Source organism: Plectropomus leopardus, chromosome 2 (genome assembly GCF_026936395.1).
Source record: "Plectropomus leopardus strain MGB_pleo_1.0 chromosome 2, ASM2693639v1, whole genome shotgun sequence".
In the NCBI taxonomy this organism is placed as follows: domain Eukaryota; kingdom Metazoa; phylum Chordata; class Actinopteri; order Perciformes; family Serranidae; genus Plectropomus; species Plectropomus leopardus.
In genome coordinates, this window is record NC_142177.1 from 7899635 (window position 1) to 7926429 (window position 26795).

Genomic DNA, 26795 nt, shown 5'->3' on the forward strand with positions numbered 1-26795 from the left:
GGACAATTCAATCACACTATACGGTGGTAAAAGCCCTTCAGGGTGCAAACGCTGTTTTTTGGCCAAATGTATGTGAGAAAAATTGATGTAATGGGTATGACTTCAGAAATATTTTAGATTTTGGTAGCCGTGACATAAAACCTTTCAACGGTTCTATTTGGATGAAATATTTTTACATTAATGTTCTTCGTGAAAGACTTTCAAGATATATTTACAAGAATATATGTGAAGTACTTTAAAATCAACCAACCAAAAAAAAAACCTACAATTTAACTTTTAGAATTACATCATTTTCTGTGATACATGCAATACAAACCCTGCTCTGCCACTGCTGAAATGAGGAGGGAGGGCGTGATTGCATTTCCCATTCCTGCTTGCGTTATGACTGCAAAGACTGAAAAAAGGTAAATTGTGAGCACTGAGGCCTTTTGTTGTCAATGGTGCAACAAGTATGATACAGTACATTGTTTGGTGCTTCTAGTTCCCTTTTCATAATCACTTCTAATATTTGCTATTGTTACATCCGAGGTGTTATGGTGCTGCTTCAGCTAAACTGGCACTGGATCTGACTGCACCGTGTGGCTTAAGGAACATTTTTTTTCCTTTTTTGTGCGTAGTTCCTTATTTACAGAGAATTGACTTCAGGAACTAGAAAGTTCAAAATCGCATCAAGCTTTAAAATTGTATCTTTTTATGCAAACACACTCCACTCAGATAACAGCACTAGCAACAGCACTTAGTGTTTTTGATATTGACGAGATTAGAAGAGAGCAGGAAGCAGTGAAGATAGCAAGTTTGTTTATTGTTGCTTTATCTGGGGCAGTCCCCTAGAAAAAGTTCAATTCTGATTGGGTAAGTGAATTAGAAGCCATGTGCCTCCCTTCCTCTTTCACTGTGCCTTTTTGCCAGTCTGACTGACATCAGGAGCAACCCGACTAACTGCTGTTTCAGGTAAGTACAAATTTACTTATTCACTTTCTTAAATGTGTTCTTTAAGCTTAATCTTCATAATGACGGTCCAAATGTACTGATCAGGTTAACCTTAATGTGTGAAGGAACCTTTAACTTTTTGGAAATGTTCTTGACAAAGGTAGATTCCAGTGAAGATGAACTGCTGTTAAGTGCTCCATTGATCCTGATTTGTGTAGTTTTTCTACGTCAGCCTAAATGACAGTGTTATTTGTTAAAGAATATGTTAAGAGACTGGAATAGAGATTTAGAAAGACGTACCCAATGTTTTGTAATGCTGATGTTGCAAGTGTTTTGGAATGAAATATAACTACTTTTGGAATGGAGAAGTAGTCTTGGTGTGTATCATCGAAGAGGGGTTTTGGTTCCAGTTGTGAGTTATGGTTTCTCTTTGACAAGCAGCTTTTTATGTCGATATTTACAATACAGTTGTTGAAAGCTCACCTTATCCATCTACTGAACTTTTGAACCACATGGAATCTTCCTTAAGGCAACTTTCTACTTGTACTGACACGACTTACAGTTGGTCAGTTCAGTCAAATCATTCAGTCTGCTCACAAACATTTTCAGAGCCTCAATCTGTCAATTTACAACATTCTAAAGTTCAGGCATCAATGGACAAAAAAACCCCACAAGATCGAATGAGATTTTTTTCCATCCCTAAATAACTGACAGAGCTCTTGACTGTGGCAAACAACATGTGACTGCCACAGCATTCGCTGACAGTGAGGTATTGCAATTGTATGAGGAAACGCATGATTTGAATGTTCCAAAAATCTTCCATCTGTAAAATCTTGTAGATTGTTGAAAATGAACAAAAATAGCAGACTGGGCCTTTAATCTCAGTGTTATTTAATAAAAGTCACGCTCGCCTGCTGACTTATCAGGGGTCATGTGGTTTCTGCTGCAGCACTGACAGTCCGCTCTTTCACAGACCTCCACTAAAGGCTTCTTTATGCTGAATTCCATTTCAGAAGGAAATATTGTACTTTTGACTCCATGACATTTATCTTTAGTGTTGATACTTTTTAAATTAAGATTTTATATTTAAAACACATCATAATCTTATAAAATGCAATATATTGTTAAAGGTTAAACAAGTGTTTGCAAAGTATATGGCCTATGATTGCTTGTCGAATTCCAGATGATAGTTAGACAGTCATGAGTCTCAGGTGTGTTTACTTTTGATACTTTTAAGGGACAGTTCACACCAAAAGCAAAAATACATATCTTTCCTCTTCCATGTGGTGCTGTTTATCAGTCTAGATTGTTTTGGAGTGAGTGAGTTGTGGGACTCAAAGAGCCAAGAAATTCATTTGAGAAAATCAATAGTCATGTCTTTTTCAAAAAGCATGACCCTGTTGATAGAAAGAAACTAGTTCCTGCATGAAACTGCTCACAACAAGGTTTGTGGATTATCTCAAGCAATCGGGTCCTGATTTCTGGAAAGAAACAATGCTGAATAGTTTATTAAATGTACTTTTTGGTGCTTTGAGCACCACAAGCTAAGTGCCATCTAGTTCCAACACTCAATGACTTACACCAAAACAATTCAGATTAATAAATAGCACTAAGGGTAGAAGAAACATGTATTTTTGATTTGGTGTAAACGGTCCCTTCAAAGTATCAAAAGTAAGAGTAAAAGCACTTCCCTGAGACTCATATGACTGTCTAATTATCATCTTGAATGTGACAAGCAATCACAGGCCATATAGTTTGCAAACACTGGTTTATATAGCATAAGATCATCATGTGTTTTTTTTAAATCTAAAATCTTTAGCTGAAAAGTATCACCACTATACATAAATGTTGTCATGGACTACCTTATTACACTGTCCCTTTGAGTACATTTTGTTGATAACACTACCACACCTTCACCTAAGTAGGATTATGAATGCAGAACTTCATGTAGGACACTTCTGACATGACTAATACAAATTTGATTTCACTGTGGCTCTTCTCTGTTTTATTGTGTCACGTCATGAGTTTTGCTGATGATCCTGTTCTTTTTATCAACAGTCAAGATGTTCCTGTACTGCTGGCTGGCTCTGGGGGCTTTAATCCCTATGACTTTAAGCACCGATCCCGGGGTAAAGGTCAAGCTAACAGCAAAAGGCCTTGAATATAGTAAGGTTTACAGCAGGTTTCCTCACAGTTGGAAAGCACTGATCTCTCCAGAGTTTCATCATCAAATTCCCTTCATTGCCTTTTGCTAGGCAGACAACTGGGGATGGCTTCGATCCAGCAGAGACTCAAAACCATCAAAGTCCCGGATATTTCTGGGAAACAGAAGGTGTCTCCCATTGGCAACGTCCACTACACCCTGTCAAAGTAAATTCACCAGTTTATTCAACACTAAATTCTGTAGGAAACTGGTTTACTTAAAGTACTATCGTTTCCCAAGTACAAACATGCATGTTGTCTCTTTCAGTATGCAAATAGAGAATGTGGGATTACCAAAGTCTGCATTGGATCTAGTGCCAGGGACTGGTGTCAGACTCTCCATTGGTAACGCCTTCATTAGTCTGCGCGGAGACTGGAAGGTGAAGTACCTCCGAATAATGTAAGTGAGACAAGATTTCTTCCTTATTCACTAGAGTTAAATTCATTATGAGGTATTTCTGCTGCAGCAGTGACTCCTCTCGTTACAGCAAGGACAGCGGATCTTTTGATTTGAATGTCAAGGACCTCACAATCACTACAAGCATTGCCATCAACAGTGACGAGACAGGCCGCCCTACGGTCAGTAGCATGAGCTGTGCAGCAACTGTCGGCAGTGCGAGCATCAAATTCCACGGCGGAGCCAGGTAAAAGAAAGCCTGCTGTGCACTATGTTTGAGGGAGGCAAGGGAAAGCAATGTGGATGTCCAGTTATTTCTTAGCTATGCTTGACACGCTGCATTGGGCCCTTATTCCTGTAATTGCTTTTTGTTTCAGCTGGCTGTACAATCTCTTCAAAACCTTTATTGATAAGGCTCTACGAAATGCAATGCAGAAACAGGTGAGAGCAAACCAGACGTACACTTTTTTGATCATCCCACTTTGTCTCTGGGATTGTTTTCACAAAGAATCTTACTTTATTCCAAGAAATCCTAAATGCAGGTAAAACTGAAGTGGGTAAGTTTTGTACACCCCCCCCCCCGCAAGAATTCACCTGAACAAAAGCAACCAATCACAGCCAGGAGAAGTCTCCAACACAGTGGTCATTTACTGCTTGTGCACACACTGTCAACAACAGTCTACATAGCAAAATAGTTAACAAAAGCAGATAGTAAAAGTGAAAGCAAGTTATTCTCCATCAGTCTTCTGATTACTTGTCTTTGCCATGTTCACTGATGTTGGCAAGGGAGGAATGAAACTTTTTCCATTGCTAGTGGTTGTTTCTCAGCCACTTTTTCTTTTTTACAAAGCTCTTTCTGAAGCTGAGCTGAAGTTACCGACTGAACCTTTAAAAGTTCCTCTCACTTCCCAATTTCACAAAGTTTTACATATTCTGTTAAATAACTTTGGTAGTTAAATGTTAAGCAACTTAGTGGTCACACCCTATCCAAAGTATCCCAAGTTAAATCTAAAGGGGTCGTGAGAAGATTATTGAGAGAAGAAATAAGAAAAAACAAAGTTCCTATATATCAGATTTTTCAGAGTCTTTGAGTTTTTGGGGGGCCTTAAACAGTTATTTAAATAAAACTTTATGAGAAGTTTACAGGGTAAATCAGCCTTTGATAGATCAGCGAACAACTCAAAGTCATCTGTTTGTGTGGCGAGTCACAAGGCAAACGGTTCGGATAACATTGGTTTAATCTTTAATCTTCTCATTTAATTAAGTTGTATATTGTAATCTTAGAGTGATTTTTTTGTTGTCTTATTTTCTAAATAAACTAGTAGCTACTACTATCTGATAAATGTGTCAAGTTGTGCATGTCCCGTTTTCGAGATTTCTTTTTCTCTTTTCTCTTACCTCTGCCAGTTGGTAGCAACTTTTAGTCTTAAGATGTTTGAGAAAACAGCCTAGTCAGAAAATATCACAGATATGACATAAAGAATTGTTTTCTCCAGTCAGAAATCATTGTTTGAGGTTATTTTGGAGTCTGGGAATAGAGTGTGTCTGTTTTTTTTTCTTTGTTGCAGATCTGCCCTCTGGTGGCTGATGCAGTGTCTGATCTGAACCCTCAGCTGAAAACTCTCAATGGTAAAACATTACTTTTATGTCAAATATTTGGATGTTTCATAAATAAAACATTGTCTTAATGTCAAATATTCGGATGCTTTATAGATAAAACATTACTTTTATGACAAATATTTGGATGTTTTATAGATTAAACATTGTCTTTATGTCAAATATTTGGATGTTTTATAGGTAAGACATTAACTTTATGTCAAACATTTGGATGTTTCATTGGTAAAACATTGACTTTATGTCAAATATGTGGATGTTTCATATGTAAAACATTATCTTTATGTCAAATATTGGAATGTTTCATTGATGCTGGATACATGAGAGACTATCTGCCTTCCTGCAGTTGTAGCCAAGGTGGACCAGTATGCAGAGATTGAATACTCCATGGTGTCATCTCCTACAGTGTCAAACACTTCAATAGACTTCAGCTTAAGGGTATGTATAGTCAATTTTACTGAATAGCTTATAAATAGTATATCTAAAGCGTCTGATTAGTTGTCGAGAAATTATGTCCTTACTTTTCTGTCTCTATTGTTTCTTTGTCATTTAGGGTGAATTTTACAACATCGGAAAGCATCAGGAGCCTCCGTTCTCCCCCACAGCCTTTTCTCTGCCGCCTATGATAAACAACATGATGTACATCGGCCTGTCTGCCTTCACCACCAACTCTGCAGCCTTCGTCTACAACAAAGCTGGACTCCTCAGCCTGTACATCACTGACGACATGGTAAGCTGCAGCCAGCTGAATCCCCTATCAATCTACGTTCATGACTTCACACTAACCCTGAAACCTTTCTGCCTACAGATACCAAAAAGCTCTCCCATCCGACTCAGCACAAGGACGTTTGGAGCGTTCATCCCGCAGGTGATGACACATTCCACTGATTTTTACTGAGCATTATCTTTATTGGTGATTTATCAACTATGTATCTCTTCATTTTCAGCTAGCCAAGCTTTTTCCAGGTCTAATGATGAAACTGCTGGTGAAGACGGTGAAAAATCCCGTCATCACTTTTGGACCCAGCAATGTGACAGTTCAAGCTTCTGGCACAGTGACTGCCTACGCTATACAACCCAACGCCACACTGTCCCCTCTCTTTGTCCTGAACTTGGTAAGTTACACAGCCAACATAATAAAAAGCCAATTTTGTGGTTCAGAGGAGCACTAACTCTCCTCACCCCATTGTCTTTACAGGAGACCAGTGTCAGCGCCAAAGTGTTTGTCAGTGGAATGAAGCTGGCTGGAGCTGTCGGCCTAAATGCGTGAGTTACTTAAAAATTGCTACCTGTTCTCAGAGGAGAAAAATGGGGCCAAAAGGTCCTCGTACAGATGAACGTCGTAGTCTAATTTTGCCTAATTTGCACAGAATGGATCTGACCCTGGGGACAAGTTACGTGGGAGATTTTCAGGTGAGAACTGCATTCTAATACGAGTCACGGTATGCAACATCCGTGTCGAAATAACAAACTAACCCTCACTATAACCCGCAGGTCAAATCCCTCGACAAAATTCTCCAAATGGTCCTAAAAGTGGTTGTGATACCGAAACTAAATGGTGAGTTCTTGCATATTTAGTTTATATAAACAAGGTGTCACATCAGGTACTTAGGCTATTGTATGCAGATCAAAGGGGAGTTTATGGGGTCCTTTCTTTAGACTGATTCAAGTATCACATCCAACATCAGCAGTGTCACTAAAACAGAATTTTTCCTTTCAACATTCAAGCCGGCCCCTGACCCTTAATGATGCAGGCAAGCTAACCTGTGGCATCATTTTGAGCAGCCTACACTGGTGATTCCCAACTTTTTTTTGCCTGGTATCAGCCCAGTGGCTGGAAGGAAATACTGGCACTGCGAAGTGTAGTGAAGACATAGTGTATGAACAGACTTTGTCATCGGGAGGCCGAGGGGATGGTGGACAGCGTGTCACCTTGGTGGGACACCTGGCAAGTTGCAGTCGCCTGTTTAAAACTTCCAAACAACAAACCCGTTGCTGTTTTTCCAGTGGTTTTATATGCACCAAACGTGGTGCTTTTTAGGGACTTGTCACAGTGTGTCATCCTTGTATAGTGCCACTAAAAGCAGTTATATTTTATCAAGACACTTCAGTGTTTCCTGCTGGGATAATGCCCCGATAAACTCTTTTTTTTGTCTTTAACTGAGATTTTACTGAATTTCCAACCAGGACTGGGGTAAAAGGGACTAGGCCAAAAATGTATCTATTCTTAACTATGACTAACTGTTTTTTGTGCCTAAACCTAACCACATGTTAACCACAGCATTGTCAAAATGAGAAGAAAAATAAAGTTTCAAAGTAACTGCTACAGTATCTGCAATGTACAAATGTAATGTATCTGTGGATTCCACAAACATTCAATTCCAACATTTTTCTGGCAACTGGCTTTATGATATGCCACTGCAGTCACATCACACTATTAATTTAAAAAATAAGTAACACATATCATAAATACAATTGTTTTTTAAGTTTGTACTGAAGCCCATTACATTCACCAAAGAAAATCACTGGAGACTTTATGATTTCCATATATCATAATTACAGTTGTTACACTGTATTCTGAGAAAACTTGTGTGACCTGATGAGCTACGTTAGGTCTACATTACCACTGCCAGCCAACGTGCTCAGCAGCAAACAGCAGACAGACATAGAGACCAGCTGGTGAACATAGTGGAGAATTTAGCAGCTTGAGAGAGACAGGTATTTTCCTCAGGTGTTGGTGGAAACAAAAAATAGAGCTAAAAGACAGTGAGTATTGGACTTTCATTCATCAGGTGGACAGAATGGTGACTACAAATAAATGGCAATGTTGCTTCACAGCTGCTGGATGTGTTAATGTTTGCTAACAAGTTCATCATGTATATCAATGTTGTTTTTGCAACTTATTTTTGCTGCCCCCTAGTGGCCCAAATAACAGTTAGTGCAGGTTTAACTGAGGACAAAAGGCCAACTTTGCCTCTTAACAACTGCACTCATTGCTTGTGTCTATAAGTGTTTTTTTTTTCATTTTTATTTCATTTTTTTTTCAGTAATTATACTGAACCAGTTTCAAACTCATTAATTGTCCTTTTACCTTAAAGTTCATAATGTGTGGTAGTTTTTTGTCCTTATGATTATCTATTTGATTGTTTTTATGTGAAGCACTTTGAGTTGGATTCAATTCAACTGTCCTTTATAATTAAAATTCAATATTAAGCCTCTACTAATAATATTGCTATAATGTTTTCCATATTGGATTTCTGACAGTAGTTTGTCTAAATGTTTAAATTCTGCTTCATAGCACAACTTGAAAAGGGATACCCACTTCCTACTCTTGGAAAGATGAAGCTTGTGAACACCCAGCTGCAGGTCATGAAGGTCAGAGATTGGAGTTTTTCTTTAAAGCTGCATGTGTCTGAGCTAACTGCGTTTATTATATGTCAAATTTTAATGCGGTCCAGTAACTCAGAGGAAAACATCTTAAATATCTAGCTAATCAACATAATTATTAATTGGAAGCTGTTCTTAACTGCTGTTGCGCTTTCTTTTTTTTTAGGACTATATGCTGATCGGGACAGATGTTCAGTTCTTGGGATGAATGGCCTCTCTGGAAACTCACAGGATTAAAAGTTTAATTACCTGGCAGAGAAATTTCAAAGAAAAACAAACAGAATAATCTCAAGGTATTACTTCCCCCACAACCCTGAGAAATGCAGATCTCATTTTTGCATGTAATATTAAATGTCAGTTTTATAACTTTACCATTATCAATTTTGTCATTTTATCATGTTTCTGTTCATGTATCATGTATAATCTTTTTTTAATGTAAATTCAGACCAGTTTTTCCATAAAAATGTATATGGGGGCTGCTGCAGTCATGTCACAGCGGTAAACAGTCTGCAGGACAGGGTTTGCTGTTTTCACCACAATCATCTTTTTGAAACAACATGCTCCTCTCAAAGCAGATCACAGCACTTTCTGCTGCTGACTTTGGTCAAATTCCCTCTCTAAGTTTCTGACTCAAAGTGCGTTTCTAAAAATGTGCTGATCCATGACATTATTACTGCAGTTTGAGGGGTCCCATAAAATATGTGATGACATCAGTCAAGTACCAGCCAAAACTAATCAGTCAGCGCTGTTTGTATTAAACAAACATTAGAATTTACATCACCCACACCAGTTTCAGCATTGTAGGCTCTGATTACACGATGTTAACAGACGTCACGGGTGACTAAATTGAGTGGTAAAGTGATCATTTGAGACTCATGTGGAGACACATTCCAGTACCAAATGTGACCTGACAGACATATACCCTTTTTCCACCAAAGTTTGTGTACGCCCTTTTTAAAAGTGAACCCATTAAATATGTCCTCTATTGTCTTTTTCCTTTGCCAATAGACCAGAGCTGTGTACATGACTGCAGCAGACAAGTATCCATTTCTGTGTGGGTTTTTTTTATTTGTAATGTTCGACGTCACAGACAGGCCAGAAAACAGGTTAGTAAACAGTAGCAAGCAGCATGGACAAAAGTGTGTGAAAACTTTACGGTGTTACTTATCTTTGTATATCTCTTACTTATTCAGATTTTGTTCGATGCTGCTTAGATGAAGACAGACAGTATTTTGTGGCTGCCCATCATTGCATCTCGCCGGTAGAGGGCTATAATTAGCGCATTCACCCAGGTTTTGTGTGTCTGTCAATGCCAATTGGAGCAAGAGCCGATAAACACCCGTGACTACTGTAGAGTCAACTGACCCGGGTGTGAATGCTCATTATAATCTTTACTATTACATTAAAAAGCCAGATGTAAGCAGGTGTTAGTGGGTTTTTTATGCAGGTGGAAGGGGCTTTAGAGCCGTCCACTTGTGATCAGATCATCCAATACCTTTGATAATACCAGGTGTAAAAAAGGGTCTTGGGTTGTAGTCACACCAAATCAGGTGGATCACCAGGGTTGTGCGTTGGTGTGGGAATGCTACATAAAAGGACATTTTGTGGGAGATCCAAGTGTGAAAGCCAGCTTTGCTGTCTTAGTGACTGATTTGCAGAATTCCTTCGCTGTAGTATTCACTGCCACAAATGACACACGTTCTTGCACACACAGACAAAGCAAGTGCTCTTCTTTGTAGGATAGTAGCCTTTACACTGCTGTTAATACACACTTTGTTATTTCTTTTACCCAATATATCATTGTATTTCTTGTTCCCATGGACAGCGGGCATCTTTGGGTTTAATCACCTGTTAAATGATTGGCCATGACAGCATGATATTGTTTTGCGTTTCTCCAACAGTTGATTATGTTTAAACCATCTGATGCAGACCGCTGCATTTTTTTTAACCTGGCCTCACCTGCAGTCCCACCACCAGAGTCTAGACACACTACCCACACTCAAATGAATGGTAAGACAGCCATTTTCATTGCAACCCCTGATTTCGTGTAAATGCAGCCTTGAGCAGTTTAATGTGTACAAACAAATACTTACTGTCTGTATAAATAAAATATTGCACAGCCCATTCAAGGAGTCCAATGTGACTGTAAGATGATCAATATTCCCGTTATAACAGCCTCCGTGTGTCTTCAAAGTCATTCAAGAGAAGTGGGCAGTGTGCTAGTTTTCCCAAAGAGTGACAGTTTGTTTCTTGTGATGTCACCTGTGTCATTCAAGAGCACCTTTCAATCATGGATGAGTCTGAGGCCACATGTTCATCATGCCGGTGGCTTGGCAGAGTCTCGTAGTGCCTCACTGATCCTCTCAGGGAGCTGTGGCTGAGGCCTCGGCCTCTCAGGCTCTGGGAGTTGGCTGACAGTATCTATGTTAAAGACACATAACATCAAAGAATGAATAATTGTCTAATGAATTCTTTCAAATTGACAGATAATGTCTTAATAAAGCTCCTGACAGGGATGATTGTTTAAATTGTGTTTTTTTCTTAATGCTACAACTTTAAACTTGCCTTTTTTAACAGTGGTTGAAAAATGGTTGGTGTGTCACAGCTGGACATGAGTTTAACATGATTGTACTAAAGGTATTCTTACATCTGAACACTCTGAGGGGGAATTTTCATTTTAGGATGAGTATAGAGACATTTCCAGCCTTGAGATATATATTTTTTTTATTCAGATCTTTAAGTTCATTTTCTCAGTGTATGAAACAGAGCCTCACCATTACTAGATTTTTTAGTGTTATAGCAAAATCACTATTTGAGATAAAAATACATCAACTTATATTTGTTTATAAAAACAAACAACTGGAAGGGCGCTGTAGCACAGACCTACACCATGGCCATAGATTTCATGAAAATTGGGCAAGTAGTTTTTAAAAATTCCAGCTGAAAAAAATAAAGAAAAAAAAACACACACAAAAAAAAACAAAAAACACAACCTCCTGGCAGAGGTAACAAACATTTCAGCCTATGAAAAAGTTGGCTTTAAAGCTTAAATGCTTCTCTTAAAACAAATTCTAAAGATTCATCACTAATTATATTAATTTACACTTTAAAATTCAATTCAATCAAACTCCTTTGTGTGTCTTGTTTGATTAAGGACTCTCATTCAAATGTACCTCTACATCCTGAGGGACACAACATCATTTCTTCACTATATCCTATTAGATATTTGTGTAAAATTTTATCATACTTAGCAGATGAATAATTGAGTTATTGTCAAAAGTGCAGTTTTATGAGGTCACAGTGACCTTAAACTTTGACCTTTGAACAACATTCGAAGCGGACGTTTTTGCGAAATTTAAAAAGAATTCCCTAAAGGCGATCTTGAGATGTTGTGTTAACAACAACAGGATAGACCGCAGGTCACAGTGACCTTGACCTTTGACCACTAAAATCTAATCAGTTCATCATTGAGTCCAAGCATTTTCCTCAAGGTGTTCTTCAGACATTGCTCAGAAAAGGGGATGTACGTCTGAACTCGAAAACATACAAATTAAATACAGAAATGTTAATGAGACATTACCAAAAGCTTTGAGACTATGACAGAAGAGTGTGTCTATGCAAGATCCTGCACGAAGAATCTGATGAGAAAATACATTTTAAGGGCCTTAAAATTCAGTTTGAATTATGACAAACATATGTACTGACATTTTTAAATTGAAAAATAAAGTCAATGCTCTGATGGAAAATGACAAGGTTTGTAATTGACTTCAAAGCCATCTTTGGCATTCTGTTCTGCAGCTTGTTGTACCACTCAACATACCATATACCAAAATATGTGTAATAAATAGATCTACTAATAACATCGGCTTGATCAGCCAGGCTCTGCTTTGAAAAAAAAAGTCCAATCTTTAAAGATGTGTTATCTATATGTATTAAAGCGTACCTTCACCAGCACATAGTCCCCAGCACTGACTGGTGCAGTGTTGGATTCAGCAGGCAGAACAGCAACGTCCTCTTTGGGGAAAATCACTTTCATATTGCCATCAGTTCTCCCACACAGGTCCTTGGCAGATCTTTTACTTTCCTGCATGAAAGTGAAAACCAGAGATGAGCAGTGTTGCCTGGTAACAGGTTACAGTAACCCCCAAGTGGAACAGGACTGATACTTTGATCCACTGCGAGCAGTGTCACACATTACTAATTCAATTTCAGAATTTCTACAGTGTATGTATATAGTACAACCGTATTTTCAGTAGGAGCAAATCAGTCTTTCCCCGACATACTGGCATGGGATTGAATTTTTAATTTGTCATTATACAACACAGGGCTGTATGAAAAAATGTAATTGTTGCCCCCTCCAGTGTACACACACAGGAAATGTATTAAAAGATACATAAAATATTTAAGTCATAAGCATAAATTGAACAAACCATATAAAAGTCGTGGTAAAGGAAGAAATTAAAAGGAAAACTGAATAACTTTCACAAGGAATATATACAGTTACGGTTATATTTGGTGACCAGATGTCCTGAAAAATTTGCTGCAGTCCAAATTTACTAGATATTTGTCCGAATCCTAAATCCTATCCTATTTGTCCCAAAAGTAACTGTTATTGTAAGAAATCATAAACAAGCTAAAATGACAGCTGCTTTCAAGACTCAAATTGAGACTTGAAGGAAATACTGGTGAGGCCTGACTTTGTGACACAGTAATATTGGAAAATGCTGCAGTGAACATATTGTTTTTTTGGTGCTCTGCCAAAGTGTGATTAATGATTAATAACAACAGAGATTTGTGCAACAAGCTGCTGCTGTCACAAGAATAAAGAAAACTCAAATGACAAACAAAGATGATTCGAATGCGAGAAGCCTTTCATTAAATTATAAATTATTAAAGCCATGAATTAGCAGATCAATAGTTTCTTTCACTCTCTGGACTGCACTGCACTGATTAGGCTATCATAATAATGGATTGATGTCATTCGACCTGTTTTAAACTACAGGAGGAATCTATGACGAAAATATCTACAAAATGTGTTTGTATGCTCTTATAGATAATTAGCAACAAAAAAATGTTTAAGATGACTGCAAAAGACCTGTCACCCATGCATACTGTATTTTATAAACACGGCCAGGACGCTGTGCTGAATTTTATGGAATTTATGATAATTTACACACTGTTACACACTTTTTTTGTCCTAATGACAGACAGTTGACTTCATGAAGAAAAATAATGTTGAGTTTTGACTCATGTGTTGAACTGTTGACGCTGATGTTGACCTCACCCAGCCCTAAGGCCTCGTTTTGAATAGAACAGAACATTAGTGTAATATGAGTGTTTTATACTTGAAAAGAAAAGGGAAGTAAATCCATGGATCACTTTTTCTCATGCTTTGGGCACCATTAATGTTTTTAGCAATTTATCTGAAAGTTGCTGAGATATTCCATTGAAACCAAAGAGCTGGACCGACTGACTGATCCACGCTGATCAAGGCATTCCTACAGCAAAACTACTAGCATGGCTAAACAGTGAAACTATGATTATTTCACCTTATCTACTTAAAGTAGCCACTACCATCTCTATTTAAGCTATCTTTAACACAGGGCGACGGTGTGCAGAAAGGCAGCAGCTTCTTTAGTGTCTGGATTTATTTTCAGGGGCACCTTAATAAAATAAGTATTTGAGTAGGGCTCCTATCATTTTAATTCATGCATTGTTATAAACAACATATCCTCTGAAAGAGGTGCTGGTCATGTGTGCAGTACTCACTCCCTCCACCAGGACGAGCTGTGTGCTGCCGATGAGAGCAGCGTTAACTCTTGCAGCTTCCTCTCTGAACACAGTTATACATTCCTCAAGCCTGCGCTGCTTCACCTCAGCTGGCACGTCGTCTTGTAGCCGATGGGAGGCGTGGGTTTTCTGAGTGAGGAAACTGTGGTTAGAACACTACTGTAAAACTAGATTATTTATGGGGCGACTGAAAACACTTGAGAGATAACAATCTGAATTTATTTCTAAAACACAGTTGTACATTACAAACCCACGAGAGCTCACCTTTCTCATACTGTACGCAAACAGGAAGCCCACGTTGTAGCCCACCTCTCTGATCAGTGACAGAGTCTGCAGGTGGTCGTCGTCTGTCTCGCCACAGAAGCCTGAGATGAAGTCACTGCTGAGACTCACCTCTGACACACAGACACGTCATTTATGTTAACACACGCCACTTTATTAAGACGATAACACCAAATCAAATACCCTTTAGGCTATTGTCAGCTGGGCTTTTCCACACAGTAGGATTCTTTGTGTGATTTAATTGTGATTTTTTTATTTTATTTCATGAAGTCACGTTACTCAAATTAGTGTTATATGAACCTACAATTGTTATATAAGCTATTGATCAATGTGTAAAGTACCAACCGCATCGCCAGTAAAAGTGTTTGAGTTTTACGTTTTTGTAAACCACAGATCTGTTACATTTGTATGTTATTAAAAAGCGGACACATTGAAACTTTATGTTTCAACAAAGTGGTGGGTAACATTTGGTTAGTTTTAGACACAAAAACCACCTGTTATTGTTAGGAAATGTTTATGTTTGGGCTTGAAAAATAATTGGTTTTGCTGGCCAAATCAATGCTGGGGAAGCCATGTGTCTCTAAACGCAGCACAGGCAGAGCTCTCCGTGAGTTCATTTTTTCCTCAGCAGCAGTTTTTAACTTGCTGGATGAGTAATTGATCTGTTGATCAGAGTTGATCAGATCAGATCGACAGATGAAAGGAGCAGTTGTTGCAAGTGAATGCAAACTTTTAGACCCAGCAGAACAAACGGTTAAGATTCACTTTCACTGCGCCTGAAGTTCTGCGGCTCCGTCTCTGCCTCGAGCGCGCTCTGTGCTCTAACAGCACCCCGAATGAATGGCCCAGCTACAAAAAATATAAAGTCTATTTTCGATGGCAGATGTTTTTCAATGAATGTGTGTAAAAACAAACCCTTATTGTTGTACTATCCCAGTTGGAAAAAAAAGATATGTGTTTCTAAAACATGCACATTTGGTGGCTAAAAATCTGCAGGAAGATATGGCAATGACCCGCTTAATAAAACAACCTGTTCTGTTGTTTGTTGGACTCGAACAGTGGTCTGCAGCTTGGCAGGTGTGTCTGTTGGGTGTCACACCATCTGCCATCCCGCCAACCTCCAGATGACAAAGTCAGCTTATATACTGTCCATTCAGGAACACTAATTTCGTACATATGAAATGTACAAATGTAACGCATAGGTGGTTTGCAAAAATGTACAATGCCAAGATTTACTTCTGTCTATTAAACTGAGAAATGAACAGAGGTGGAGTAACAAATAACATTTACTCATAAACCATGCTCATTTTTTAAATGTACTTGTACATTTTTGAGTATTTCTTAAAAATCTTTGATTTTACTTTTGCTCTTTGGTTTCAAGTATTGCACTTTTCTACTTTTTTTTTTTTTTAAAGATCATTTTTTGGGGCTTTTTAGCCTTTAATGACCAAGACAGCTGAAGCATGAAAGGGCCAGAGAGGGGGGATGACACGCAGCAAAGGGCCGAGGCCAGAATCGAACCCACTGCCGCTGCAGTGAGGACAGAGCCTACATTTTAGCTGACCTACTTATCACTTTCATCCCAGTTTTACACAAGCCATTTTCTGTTACTAGAGTGAAATTTCTTGAAAGTTGCAATAATTTAAAAATATACTTGTACTCTTGCCATCATTGCAAAATAAAGAAAGAAAAGACACTTGACTTTTTATATCCTACCTGGGATAATTCTCTTGATGTGCTTTACAAGATCAAGGTAGGCCTCTCTCGTGTAGCTGTATATTTTAGAAGAAAGGACATGCTGTTAGAGCAGTGACACTGAGTGACATATTAAGACACTTCGTCAACAAGTTTACAAAGAGATTTGCTTTGATGAAAACGTAGTGTTGTCTCACCCTCTGCGCATTGCTTTCAGGACCTTGCTGCTGCCACTCTGAGCTGGCAGGTGGATCTGCTTACAGATGTTCCTTCGCTCCGCGATCAGATGCAAAACCTGTAAAAAGCAGCGCACAGAGCATGTTAGGACCACTAAATCAGCCCAATCGATACACGGAATTCCCCACAGGGATTTGTTTCAAAATGAGTTCAAACGGAAAAAAAGGCGCTTTGAGGAACATCTATATTTACACTGAGTTGAGAATGTGTGTTCAGTGAGTAAAGCATCTCATGTACCTCGTCAGGAAAGTCCTTGGGATGAGGGGAGGTAAACCTGATCCTCATGTCAGGATCGATGAGTGACACCTGGTCCAGCAGGTCGGAGAATCGCAGACCTCCCTGTTTTGTTCTGTAGATGGTGTTGAAGCCGCGGCTGAGCGCGGTCGGCTCTGAGCCACAGAACTGTTCCTCGGACGTGTCTCTGTAGCTGTTCACGTTCTGACCCAGCAGAGTCACCTCCTTCACGCCCTGGAAAAAACATCCACCGATACACAACTGGTCAGAGAGAGATGAAATTATTCATTCACTAATATATACATTATTATACAACAGGTAGGTCTGACTAAGTAACTTGATTGAGTTACGAGTGTTACAGAGTATAACAGCACTGGGACGTTTTACTCTACAAGTTCCATTATCAACACATTATTTAGCCTACTGTAACAACCTTAGCACCATAAGAATGAACATATTTGCGTAAATTATGAATGGTTTTCAGAAATGGACGAATGGAAGGAAAAAGACCTGAATGCTTCACTGCAAACCTCCAAGTGTGCTCACATGACGTCAGCTGATATTGTAACATACTGTCTGATCAGGCTGATAACTCAGTGGAATCACACACACTGCTAAGGCGATTGTCACCAGTTGCACAAAAATAGAATCATACAGATAAATTGTAGCTATGTCTCGTAGTCAGCTCCAGAAAACTAATTTGCTGTTATGTTACATTATGTGAAAGGTTGTCCACGGAAGATCAATGTTATGATTTCAAAGACAACAAAATTCTATGACTTTTCCAAAACTTTTAATGACTTAAGTCTAGAAAATGTAATTCTGAAATTCCATGTCTTTTCCAGGTTTTCCATGACCGTAGGAACTTTGGAAAGTACTGAAATGGAACAAAAATGACTGAAAGGGTTAACTGCAACACTTTAAGTGTTCAGGTTATAACTTGCCTGGTCAGAGAGCATCCGAACTTCTTCAAGTATGGAGCTGACGGGTCGACTCCTCTCTCTCCCTCTGGTGAAGGGGACAATGCAGTAACTGCACATGTTGTCACAGCCTCGCATGATGGACCTACAAACGCAAGAAACGTACAAAGAATCATCAGATGCTTCCATAAAAAGCCACAGTGTTGTTGTAGAAGAGGACAGGACGTGTCACTGTTCCAAAAATCATAGTTTCTTGGTAAACAACTTACACAAAAGCACTGTGTCCCTGAGGAGCGTGGTGGACAGGCATGATGTCAGCGTAGGTCTCCTCTAACGACAGCAGCACGTTGCTCGCCTGTTGACCTCCGTCAGCTACAGTCAGGAGGCGGGGGAGGTCTCGGTAGGCGTCTGGACCGGCGAGAACGTCCACAAGCTTCTCCCGCTCCAAAAGCTCTGTCTTCAGCCTCTCTGCCATGCAGCCTGGACAAACACAACCGTTTATAGATCTTCTGCTTCTTTCAGACAGTAAAATAAGTGTGTAATAGTGAAATTATTTACCTAAAATCCCAATTTTCATTGGTGTGTGGGTCTTTAACCGTTTCTTTTTCATAGCTGTCAGCTGTTGTAGTCGATTCCATATAGTTTGTTCAGCTTTTTCTCTGTCAAAGGAGAAATCTGTCCATCAGCTGGAGATTCAAATTTAGTTTCTTTGGTCTAACAGAAGCTGTGTAATGGCAATTTTAGTACAACCCCAATTCTGAAGAAGGTAGAACACTCTGAGATGTAAATAAAAACAGAACGCAATTATTTACAAATGCTTTTTGATCTATATTCAACTGAACGCTGTACTAAGACAAAATATTTAATGTTCAAACTAATAATCCGATTGTTTTATTTATAAGTATACACTCTTTCTGAGTTTGATGTCTGCAAGACGTTCCAAGAAAGTTGTGAGAGAGGGATGTTAAGCAGTGTTTTACATCACCTAGTCTTTTATCAACACTGAGGACAGTAATTGGTGAAGTTCTGAAAATGAAATTCTTTCCATTCTTGCTCGACACATAACGTTAGTTGTCCAACAGACCGGGTCTCAGTGGTCATATTTTGTGCTTCAAAATGCTCCACACATGGTCAATGGGAGTCTGGACTTAAGGTAGGCCAGTCTCGTACCTGCACTCTTTTAGGACAAAGCCACGCTGTTGGGACACGTGGAGAATGTGCCTCATTGACTCACTGGAATAAGCAAAGACGTCCCTGAAAAAGACGTCATCTGGATGGCAGCATATGTTGCTCCAAAACCTGTATGCACCTTTCAATATTCATGGAGCCTTCACGGATATGAAGTTACCCATGATGCCATGGGCACTTGGTCAAATCTTAACTTCCATTTGTTGACACAGCAATGAAACCGTGTTTGCGGACAGTGGTCTTCCAAACTGTTCCTGAGCCCATGTTGTTATATGCTTTTTACCATCATTTTGGATTTTAATGCAGTGCAGTCTGAGGGGTCAAAGGTCGCAGGCACACAGATAAAACATTAAAAAATCATTCTGTTTTAATTTTCATTATACACAGTGTTCCAACTTTTTTGGAATTAAGGTTGTAAGTCGGGTTAAACAGCTGTAAACCTGTCACTCCAATCAGCAGTCTTTTACTTTATTCCCCAAAACATAGCATTTTCCTTTAAGTGTTCAACATTATCTTACCTTATGGAGCATGTTACCAGAAGGACAACGTCTGCCTGTAAGCACAATCATTTTTTAAGTACACGGTTTTAAAAAATACACTATGTTAAAGTTATATAAACCTTTTCTTTACCTCACTAAGGTGAACTGTGCGTTGATATCCTTTCCTCTGCAGTATGGACCAGGCTATCTCTGTGTCGTTCACATTCATCTGACATCCATAGGTTTCAAAATACACTCGAATATAAACACAAAACACCAGTTTAGTATTGGTCCCAAACAATAAAAACAAACTTGAAGGCTCTCAGTGATGCAGACTGACCTTTCCTTGAATTCCCCAGCTCCAGATCCTCAGAGAGATAACCATGTCTGTACTCTTCATCTGCAACAAAACTCTTATTCACTGAAACTCCTCTGATAAAGTCCTGGAAACTTGGACCAGAGGATACCTGGCTCTTGAACTTGTCTACAGTTGTCTTCCTCTCTCTTGAAGCCACACTAAAGTTCGCTGATTTAGAACAATATCTGTGTTGAATACAGCTGAGGGGTTTCCACTGCTGGGTAAAAGTAAACAGGGGTTTCCTGAGATACTCCATGCTAGCTAAGTTAGCTACACTAACAAACGCCGTGTAGCTAGCTGTCGGGTTTAGCTTGACTGAGCAGCTATGTACTGCAGTTAGCTACGTTTAGCGCTACTTAGTAGCTAACATTTTGTCGTTTGTTTAACTTTCTGAACAAATTAGTGTGGAAGTGCTAGCTGCGTCGGGTAAATGTCACCCAAACATTCATATCATGTGGAGCCAAAGATGACGTGATACCGAGAGGACTATCTCCACCTTTGAAACGGTGACGCTGAAGTTAGTTTTAGATTCGTCACTTTCTATTCAGCAAAACCATTTCCAAGATTTGTCACTTTTATTCTATATGTAAAAATGCAAGAAAAGAGGGAGTTTTAGCTGCATTTTCTCATTTAGACCACATTGCACAGGCTCTAGATCAAAAACATGGAGGGGTCGAATTTGGACTAGAATATTCCAGAAGTGCTAAAGATGATTTAAAACGCAAATTCAGATTTGTGAAACCTATATTTCATTTTTTTAAATTCTGGGAGGGGGGGGTGAGACGTCACTATATTATTTATTTATGAATTTAGAAAAAGAAAATTTCAGATTTGTGAAAATGCAAAAAAAGACAACCAACCAAACTCCTCTGCTTTTTCCCCACATAGACAATAAATGGTTTACAGATGTGAAACTGTTTTAAATCATATTTGTATGTCTGGAATAAACTAGTCCAGATTTGACCCGTTTAAATTGATGGAGCTGATTCAGTGTCATCTACATGTGAATAATCTGTGAAATCTCCCTTTTTGCATCACCACAAATATAATATTGGTTCCACAAATTAAGTTTAAGACCAAATGTCTAACATGCTATTGCCAAAGTAAAAGAGAATCAGTCGTTAAATATTGTAAACTACGTTTCTCTTTAAACTGCTGAATCGGAGGCCACCAACTGAAAGCTAACTTCAACGTCGTATTCAAAGGGACATTAAAAAAACATGGAAAAGTATTGAAATGCTAAAATATAAAGAGGTTGCTGGACAGTAATAACTAGTTTTACGTGTGGTGGCAGGAATGCTACCTTACGCAGTTAATTCTTAGCGAATTACCGAAACTAAACTGAGGAATATCTGACTGTAGCCGTGATTTAGGAGCACATGCGTAGAGTAGGTTGTTCATTGTTCATCTTTTAGTAATCTACAGACGTGGAACAACGTCAGGAGACAATAGCACCGCTAAATCGTTCTTATTATCACATTATTCCTCTTGAATCTGAAGGCCAAGACTAAAAAGGATGGTTACGATGTCTTGCTGAACAAAGACGGAAGTAAACGAAAGAAAAACATCTTGTAAAATAAGTCAAAGATGTTCCCGGGTACGTCCAGCTCAATGTTCCGTCTAGAAACCTTCTCGATGTAAAACCACGTTCCGGACGTCGGTTAAATAAAAAAAAAAGTTTATTTTTTATTAATTTCCTCTCACAGTGACAGAATGTACTAATGTCTATTTAGCAGAATAAACATGTTCTATAGATATGCTTTCATTCAGTCTGTAGCAACAACAGTTATATGAACTACAAGGTAACAGCATAAATCTTTGAAACAATTCAGTGTGTAGCCCTGCAATAAATAAGCCTAATGAAAAGTTAATCAAATATGTCAGTTTTCTAAAAACTGTACGAGTGAGCTGTTTAATAAAATGTGGCCTTATTTTGGGGGGAAATGTGCATAATTGATGTACAAGATAATGCAATGGCTGTAAAGATCTTCATTAGCCTACATGTAATTTTCATCCTATCATATATATTCTTTATTTTTTTTAATTGTTTGAAATTACTTGACTGCAAAAATGTGTTGTTGTTTTTTTTTTTACTGCGATAAACAAAGTTGTAATGTGGCAACTGTCTGCGATATTTTTTTTCGACAGTCTGAATAGTACCTAGTTATACTTAAGCTATATTGTACACTGTGTACACATGTTTTATTTGAGTAGGTCACATATTTATTTATTTCATCACCCACACACTAATGCAGATAATTAATACTTAACAGATCTCTATAAGAAATTAAAAAAATAAAAATCTACACAGAAAGAACACTGGACTGAAAGTAGAAAAATAATACAAAACAAATAAGTAAGGCTTGAGTAACACCAAAAGGCAAAACAAAAACAAACAGACAAGCCAAGTGTCCACACATAGTCCCCAGTAGATGGGTGCTTAAATAGTGTCCATGATACAGTGTCCACATACAAAATATATAATATATAAGAGTACATGGTTTATATTCACTTGCACAACGTATTTATGACACATTACAGTATGTAACAAACACACTCATTTTAACCTAAAACATGATTTTTCTTCTAAACCTAACTGCGACTGTTTCACAGCATTAACCACGTGTTACAATGTGTTTCAGCTGTGCGTCATATAGAGACACTAAAGGGCTCCCTGTGCATCGCTATTACACGCCTGAGGTCATGACAAAGCATCAGTATTTGACAACCGGGGAACGAGAACAGGTTGCAAATGTACAATCTGAAATAGAAAAGGACGCAAAAGGGCACTTATCCAGTCATAGGACAAAAGGGCGGGTTCTTGAGCACCACCTGGGGCCTATTTGTGCTCATGCCTGACCATGGGCCAAATCAAAAAAACTGAAATATAAAATGAGAAATAATAAAAGAAGGAAAACGTCTTAGAAAGAGGGCACTTATCTTGACAAAGACTAAAGGACCAGGTGCTCAGGCACCACCTGGGGTCTTTTTGTGTTTGTGCCTGTTTGTAACATTTTGGTATCTCTGTTATTCAGTCCTGGTCATACAAATAAAGCACACTTGAGAAAGGAGAGAAGGACAAAAAAAGGAGAGAGAGCATGCACACAGCTCAGCCTTGGGGAGGGGGAGAGAGAGTGATCATGTGTGATGTGGGAGTGACTGGGAGCTACAGGTTGACTATAAACTGACCATGCAGGCAGGAATAACAAACACTACTGGTACAGAGGTTGTTTTTTTTTTCTGTCCAGCGTCTCCTGGCAGAGAGAGATGATGAGAGTTGAAGGCACCAAATAAGGAGGAACTACAGGGACGCTCAGAATTACACTAAAAATCTAGGTAACTCTCATATGCAATTGTGTAGATGTTATACATGTAATGTCCATGCTTGGGCAGTTTTCAACATTTCAGATTAAATGTTGATGTTTTCCATCATCTCTGCCTGCTGAGACTTTGGTGCCTTCTGCAGAGTGATGAGGCTGGTTGAAGGAAACTGTGGTTTCAGCGTTTTTTCTAATGTAATTTCTACTCCTGTCATTTATTCTAGCTGTTCATTCTTTTCCAGGACTCGCTGGGAGGATGGAGAAAGCTGCACTGCTGCTGTTTTGTTGCCTGGTCATGTCTTTATCAGGCTCCCCGCTCTACCCATCCATTAGGTAAGTCCTTACATACACATTTTCTGAAATGATTTCCATTTCTGATTTTCAGATGTTAGAGATTATAGGGGGGGAGATTATAGGGTTATAGGGTTATAGGGTTCAAAAAGTTATTTAAATCGTTCGGGACAGCTCAACTCAACTATTCAGATTTGTAGATGCCTAACAGTGGCAGCAGAAGTGCAGAAAAGTCATTTAAGATCAATATTCTGAATAAATGATTTAAAAAAAATAGAACTCTGACAAAGAATAAACACCACAAAAAATACACTCCATAAATTCTCTGTATTAGTAAATGTTGCTAAGGTGACTAAAGGATAAATAAAATAACAAATAAAGTAATAACCTGCTTTATTAGACAAATACTGTGTGTATATTTAAAAAAACAAAAACAGTTTTAAAGGAATCTGCCTTTTTTTTCTTTTCTTTTTTTTTGCTCCAGATGTGTAGAGTGTAAAGAGCACTGGAATAAATATAAGATGATTTATGTTACTGCTTGTCTTATATACTTTACATACATGAACTGTGTGGATATGACAGTATATACAGTGTGTACACCGTGCTTAGATTTGATTTAACAGATATTTACATTTTTTTGTACATTTACACTATAAAAATAGGCTATTTAAATATATATATATATATATATATATATATATATATATATATATATATATATATATATATATATATATATATATATAATTTTTTTTTTTTTCTGATTTAGATAAAGATAGAGGTGCACAGTTTAATGCTGACTCAGGCTCAAAGTTGACAGAGAAACACATGATTACTGTCAGGGCTCAAAGAATGACCATGTCCATGCATAAAGCACATAATGTTTCAAAGCGTTTACTTGTCATTCTGCGTGTCACAGCTGTGCCCTCTGCACTTGTTATGCTAAAAAGGGTCAAGATGTCGGTGTTAGTCACCACAGCGCATGTTAATCACAGTGTGCTGTGCCAAAGCAGCAGAATATTTAATTTAAAAAATGATCTAAAAAGAAGATTGTGGATGTTTTTAAAGAACTCTGTGTAATAATTTAATTTACATATTGTGTGAGGAGATGTTTGAATGCAATGTTCTACGTTCGTTTAGTTAACCAGGATGTTTCTCAGGTTTGGCCAGAGGGATACATCTATCCTGATGACATCTTCTCTAAAGAATCCAGCAGAGCAGCTGGAGGATGACTCGAGCCCTCCCGCCGAGCGAGCAGAGCTACGGTCAGTTGATTTCACTATAATACATCCATGGTTAATATGGACTGAGCGGCTGATCTGGCTTAAAGGGCCAGTTTACCCATTTTACATAATAGCACTTATTTTCTCAGTTACCTCTCTCCAGTGCAGATAGCTTTGTTTTTTGAGATATCTGCCTCTAAGATTTCTGGCTTCACCCTTAACTCTTTGGAATCTGGCTCGACATCAGCTTTCTTGTTCTGACGCTGTCAAAAAGCATTAAAACCTTCAAAACATGAGAAAACTGGTTCAATTTTTGAGTTTGGCAAAAAAAAAAAAAAGAAATCAGCAACTTGGTGTGGAATGTCCCTCTCATTAAAAAAAAATGAAAACCAGTAAAATATGACAAAAATATGACCTGAAAATTAGCCTAAAAAAGGAGAGAGAAAGAGAGAGAGAGAGAGAGAGAGAGAATTGTCAGAAAGTCATTACATAACTTGGGGAAATATATCAAGAAATCTATATTTATAGTTATATATTTAAAATTAGACTACAGAAAAAAATATATATTCTTTTATTTGAGAACTTTTTTCAGGTTATTTTCTGTTTGCTTGGGGGGTTTTGTGTGGTTTTGTTTTTACTTTTCTCATTTTGTTGCTAATTTCAGGTAATTGTCTTGTATCTCTTTTCTATGTTTCTTTTTTTAAATAAATTTTTAAATTCATAAAATAAATTTAATTTGCTTAAAGGATTAACAGTTTAGTGACTATTTATTTGCTACAAACAGGCACCAAGGAGTAAGCAGGGGTTTAAAGACTCACCTGGCAAAAGGGACAGCTGTAAATCAGAGGATACTTTTTTGTCTTGTTTTTTTGACAGCAACCCCCCCCCCAGAATCACTTTTTTCACTATTGGGATTAAATGAGTTTGGTCTAATAACATTTGAAAAGTCTAGAAGAGTTTCAGAATTGAGTCATTTCATTCTCATTCAAGTTAGCAGAGCTCTGAAATGAAAAAGCCAGCTCGGGCTGCAGAAGTCTTTAGTGTGCTTGCTCTGTGTGCAGTGAAACAAAATAAGTTCACAGCAAGCTGAGGAAGAGAAAATCTCAAAATCTGGGCAAATAAAACCAAAGCTATCTGCATGATAGTGAAGTTCGTTTTTGTAATTTAGGTGAATTGAACCTTTAGCTGGGCTAAACCGCACAGATACACCATATACCCGTCTTTTTGTTACTGCTATTTGAAGAATAACTAAGTTGTGTGATAACTGAACTGTTGAACATTGTTTTCCTGGTTTCAGCTCAGGACGCCATGCTGACGCCATCTTTACGAACAGTTACAGGAAGGTCCTGGGCCAAATCTCTGCCAGAAAGTTCCTCCAGACAATCATGGGCAAACGGCTGGGGTAGGTTGCACACGAGGAATGATATCACTTCAATCTGTGCAAATCCAGCTGTGTGTTTTCAGGGTGCAAACAGAAACGCGCAATAAAACATGAGCCATTGATGTCTTTTTTTCTACAGACATGAAAGTGAGACCTATATGAAACGCCAGTCAGATATCTATGAGGGGACGTACAAAGAGGATCTTACATCCATTCAGAGCAATCAGAGGTACAGAGGAGTGCACGAGAATGTCATGAGGCCCAGGTAAATGTATGCCGTTAAAACCCATTACACACTCAAGAGCTCTGATAAATGCACATGCTAACGGCATGTTCACTAACCCGACTCTCCTCTTCACAGACTGCTCAGCTGAGATTGGTGGATCGGACAGACTGAAGACCGCCAGTGCTCCTCGCCGATGTCACTTTTCACAACCATCACTGCAACCCCTACGATACAGACGAAAATGATTCATGATGATTTTTTTATTCCCATTAAAAACTGTGATGAAAACCTACAGCTCAGCTCATGACTGTGAAAAAATAGCATTGAGAATCTTTAGGTTGAGAACTCATGCTGGAACAGAAATACTTATGTTGAAGTGGCTGCTGAAATAAGGAATAAATGTTTACAACATGAGGCTGTATATTTCTGACTAAATACACAGTAATGAAAGTTTTTAACAAAAAAATACATCTTCATGTACTTATTTTTAGTAACTTTATGCTCAAAACCTCTAATCTGCTTTATCAGGACTGTGTGGTTTGACCAGATTTTATCAAACAACCAGCTAACAGATTGTTGTGATTGTGATTCAAATGGTGCTGAATCCTAATTGGTGCACAGACGTATGTGACATCACATTT

The 26795-nt window shown here is 38.3% G+C and overlaps 3 protein-coding genes across 4 annotated transcripts; 2 read left to right on the top strand and 1 right to left on the bottom strand.

Annotated features, from left to right (window-relative positions):
- The first annotated feature begins 559 nt into the window (after window positions 1-559).
- LOC121952577 (bactericidal permeability-increasing protein-like) lies at window positions 560-11046 on the top strand. Its single transcript, XM_042499344.2, has 16 exons — window positions 560-951; window positions 2989-3096; window positions 3186-3300; window positions 3401-3532; window positions 3621-3776; window positions 3907-3970; window positions 5098-5158; window positions 5490-5581; window positions 5697-5873; window positions 5952-6011; window positions 6091-6258; window positions 6342-6409; window positions 6514-6556; window positions 6638-6701; window positions 8442-8518; window positions 8697-11046. The coding sequence occupies exons 2-16, from the start codon at window positions 2994-2996 to the stop codon at window positions 8736-8738; spliced, it is 1422 nt and encodes a 473-aa protein (XP_042355278.1). The 5' UTR covers window positions 560-951; window positions 2989-2993; the 3' UTR covers window positions 8739-11046.
- cdk5rap1 (CDK5 regulatory subunit associated protein 1) lies at window positions 7862-20191 on the bottom strand. Of its 2 annotated transcripts, XM_042499334.2 has the most exons (13): window positions 19696-20184; window positions 19507-19610; window positions 19395-19429; window positions 18247-18347; window positions 17958-18168; window positions 17713-17833; window positions 16772-17002; window positions 16495-16592; window positions 16319-16374; window positions 14585-14715; window positions 14300-14449; window positions 12474-12614; window positions 7862-10951 (listed from the first exon to the last, which is right to left on the bottom strand). In XM_042499334.2, the coding sequence occupies exons 1-13, from the start codon at window positions 19967-19969 to the stop codon at window positions 10802-10804; spliced, it is 1803 nt and encodes a 600-aa protein (XP_042355268.2). In that variant the 5' UTR covers window positions 19970-20184; the 3' UTR covers window positions 7862-10801. The 2 variants fall into 2 exon arrangements, with proteins under 2 accessions (XP_042355268.2, XP_087939991.1); XM_088083865.1 differs by lacking the exon at window positions 7862-10951 and having other exon boundaries at window positions 12450-12614; window positions 19696-20191.
- A 2588-nt stretch (window positions 20192-22779) lies between these two features.
- On the top strand, window positions 22780-26573 carry ghrh (growth hormone releasing hormone). Its single transcript, XM_042499377.2, has 6 exons — window positions 22780-23049; window positions 23276-23366; window positions 24485-24589; window positions 25845-25949; window positions 26068-26193; window positions 26290-26573. The coding sequence occupies exons 2-6, from the start codon at window positions 23290-23292 to the stop codon at window positions 26300-26302; spliced, it is 426 nt and encodes a 141-aa protein (XP_042355311.1). The 5' UTR covers window positions 22780-23049; window positions 23276-23289; the 3' UTR covers window positions 26303-26573.
- Window positions 26574-26795: the final 222 nt, after the last annotated feature.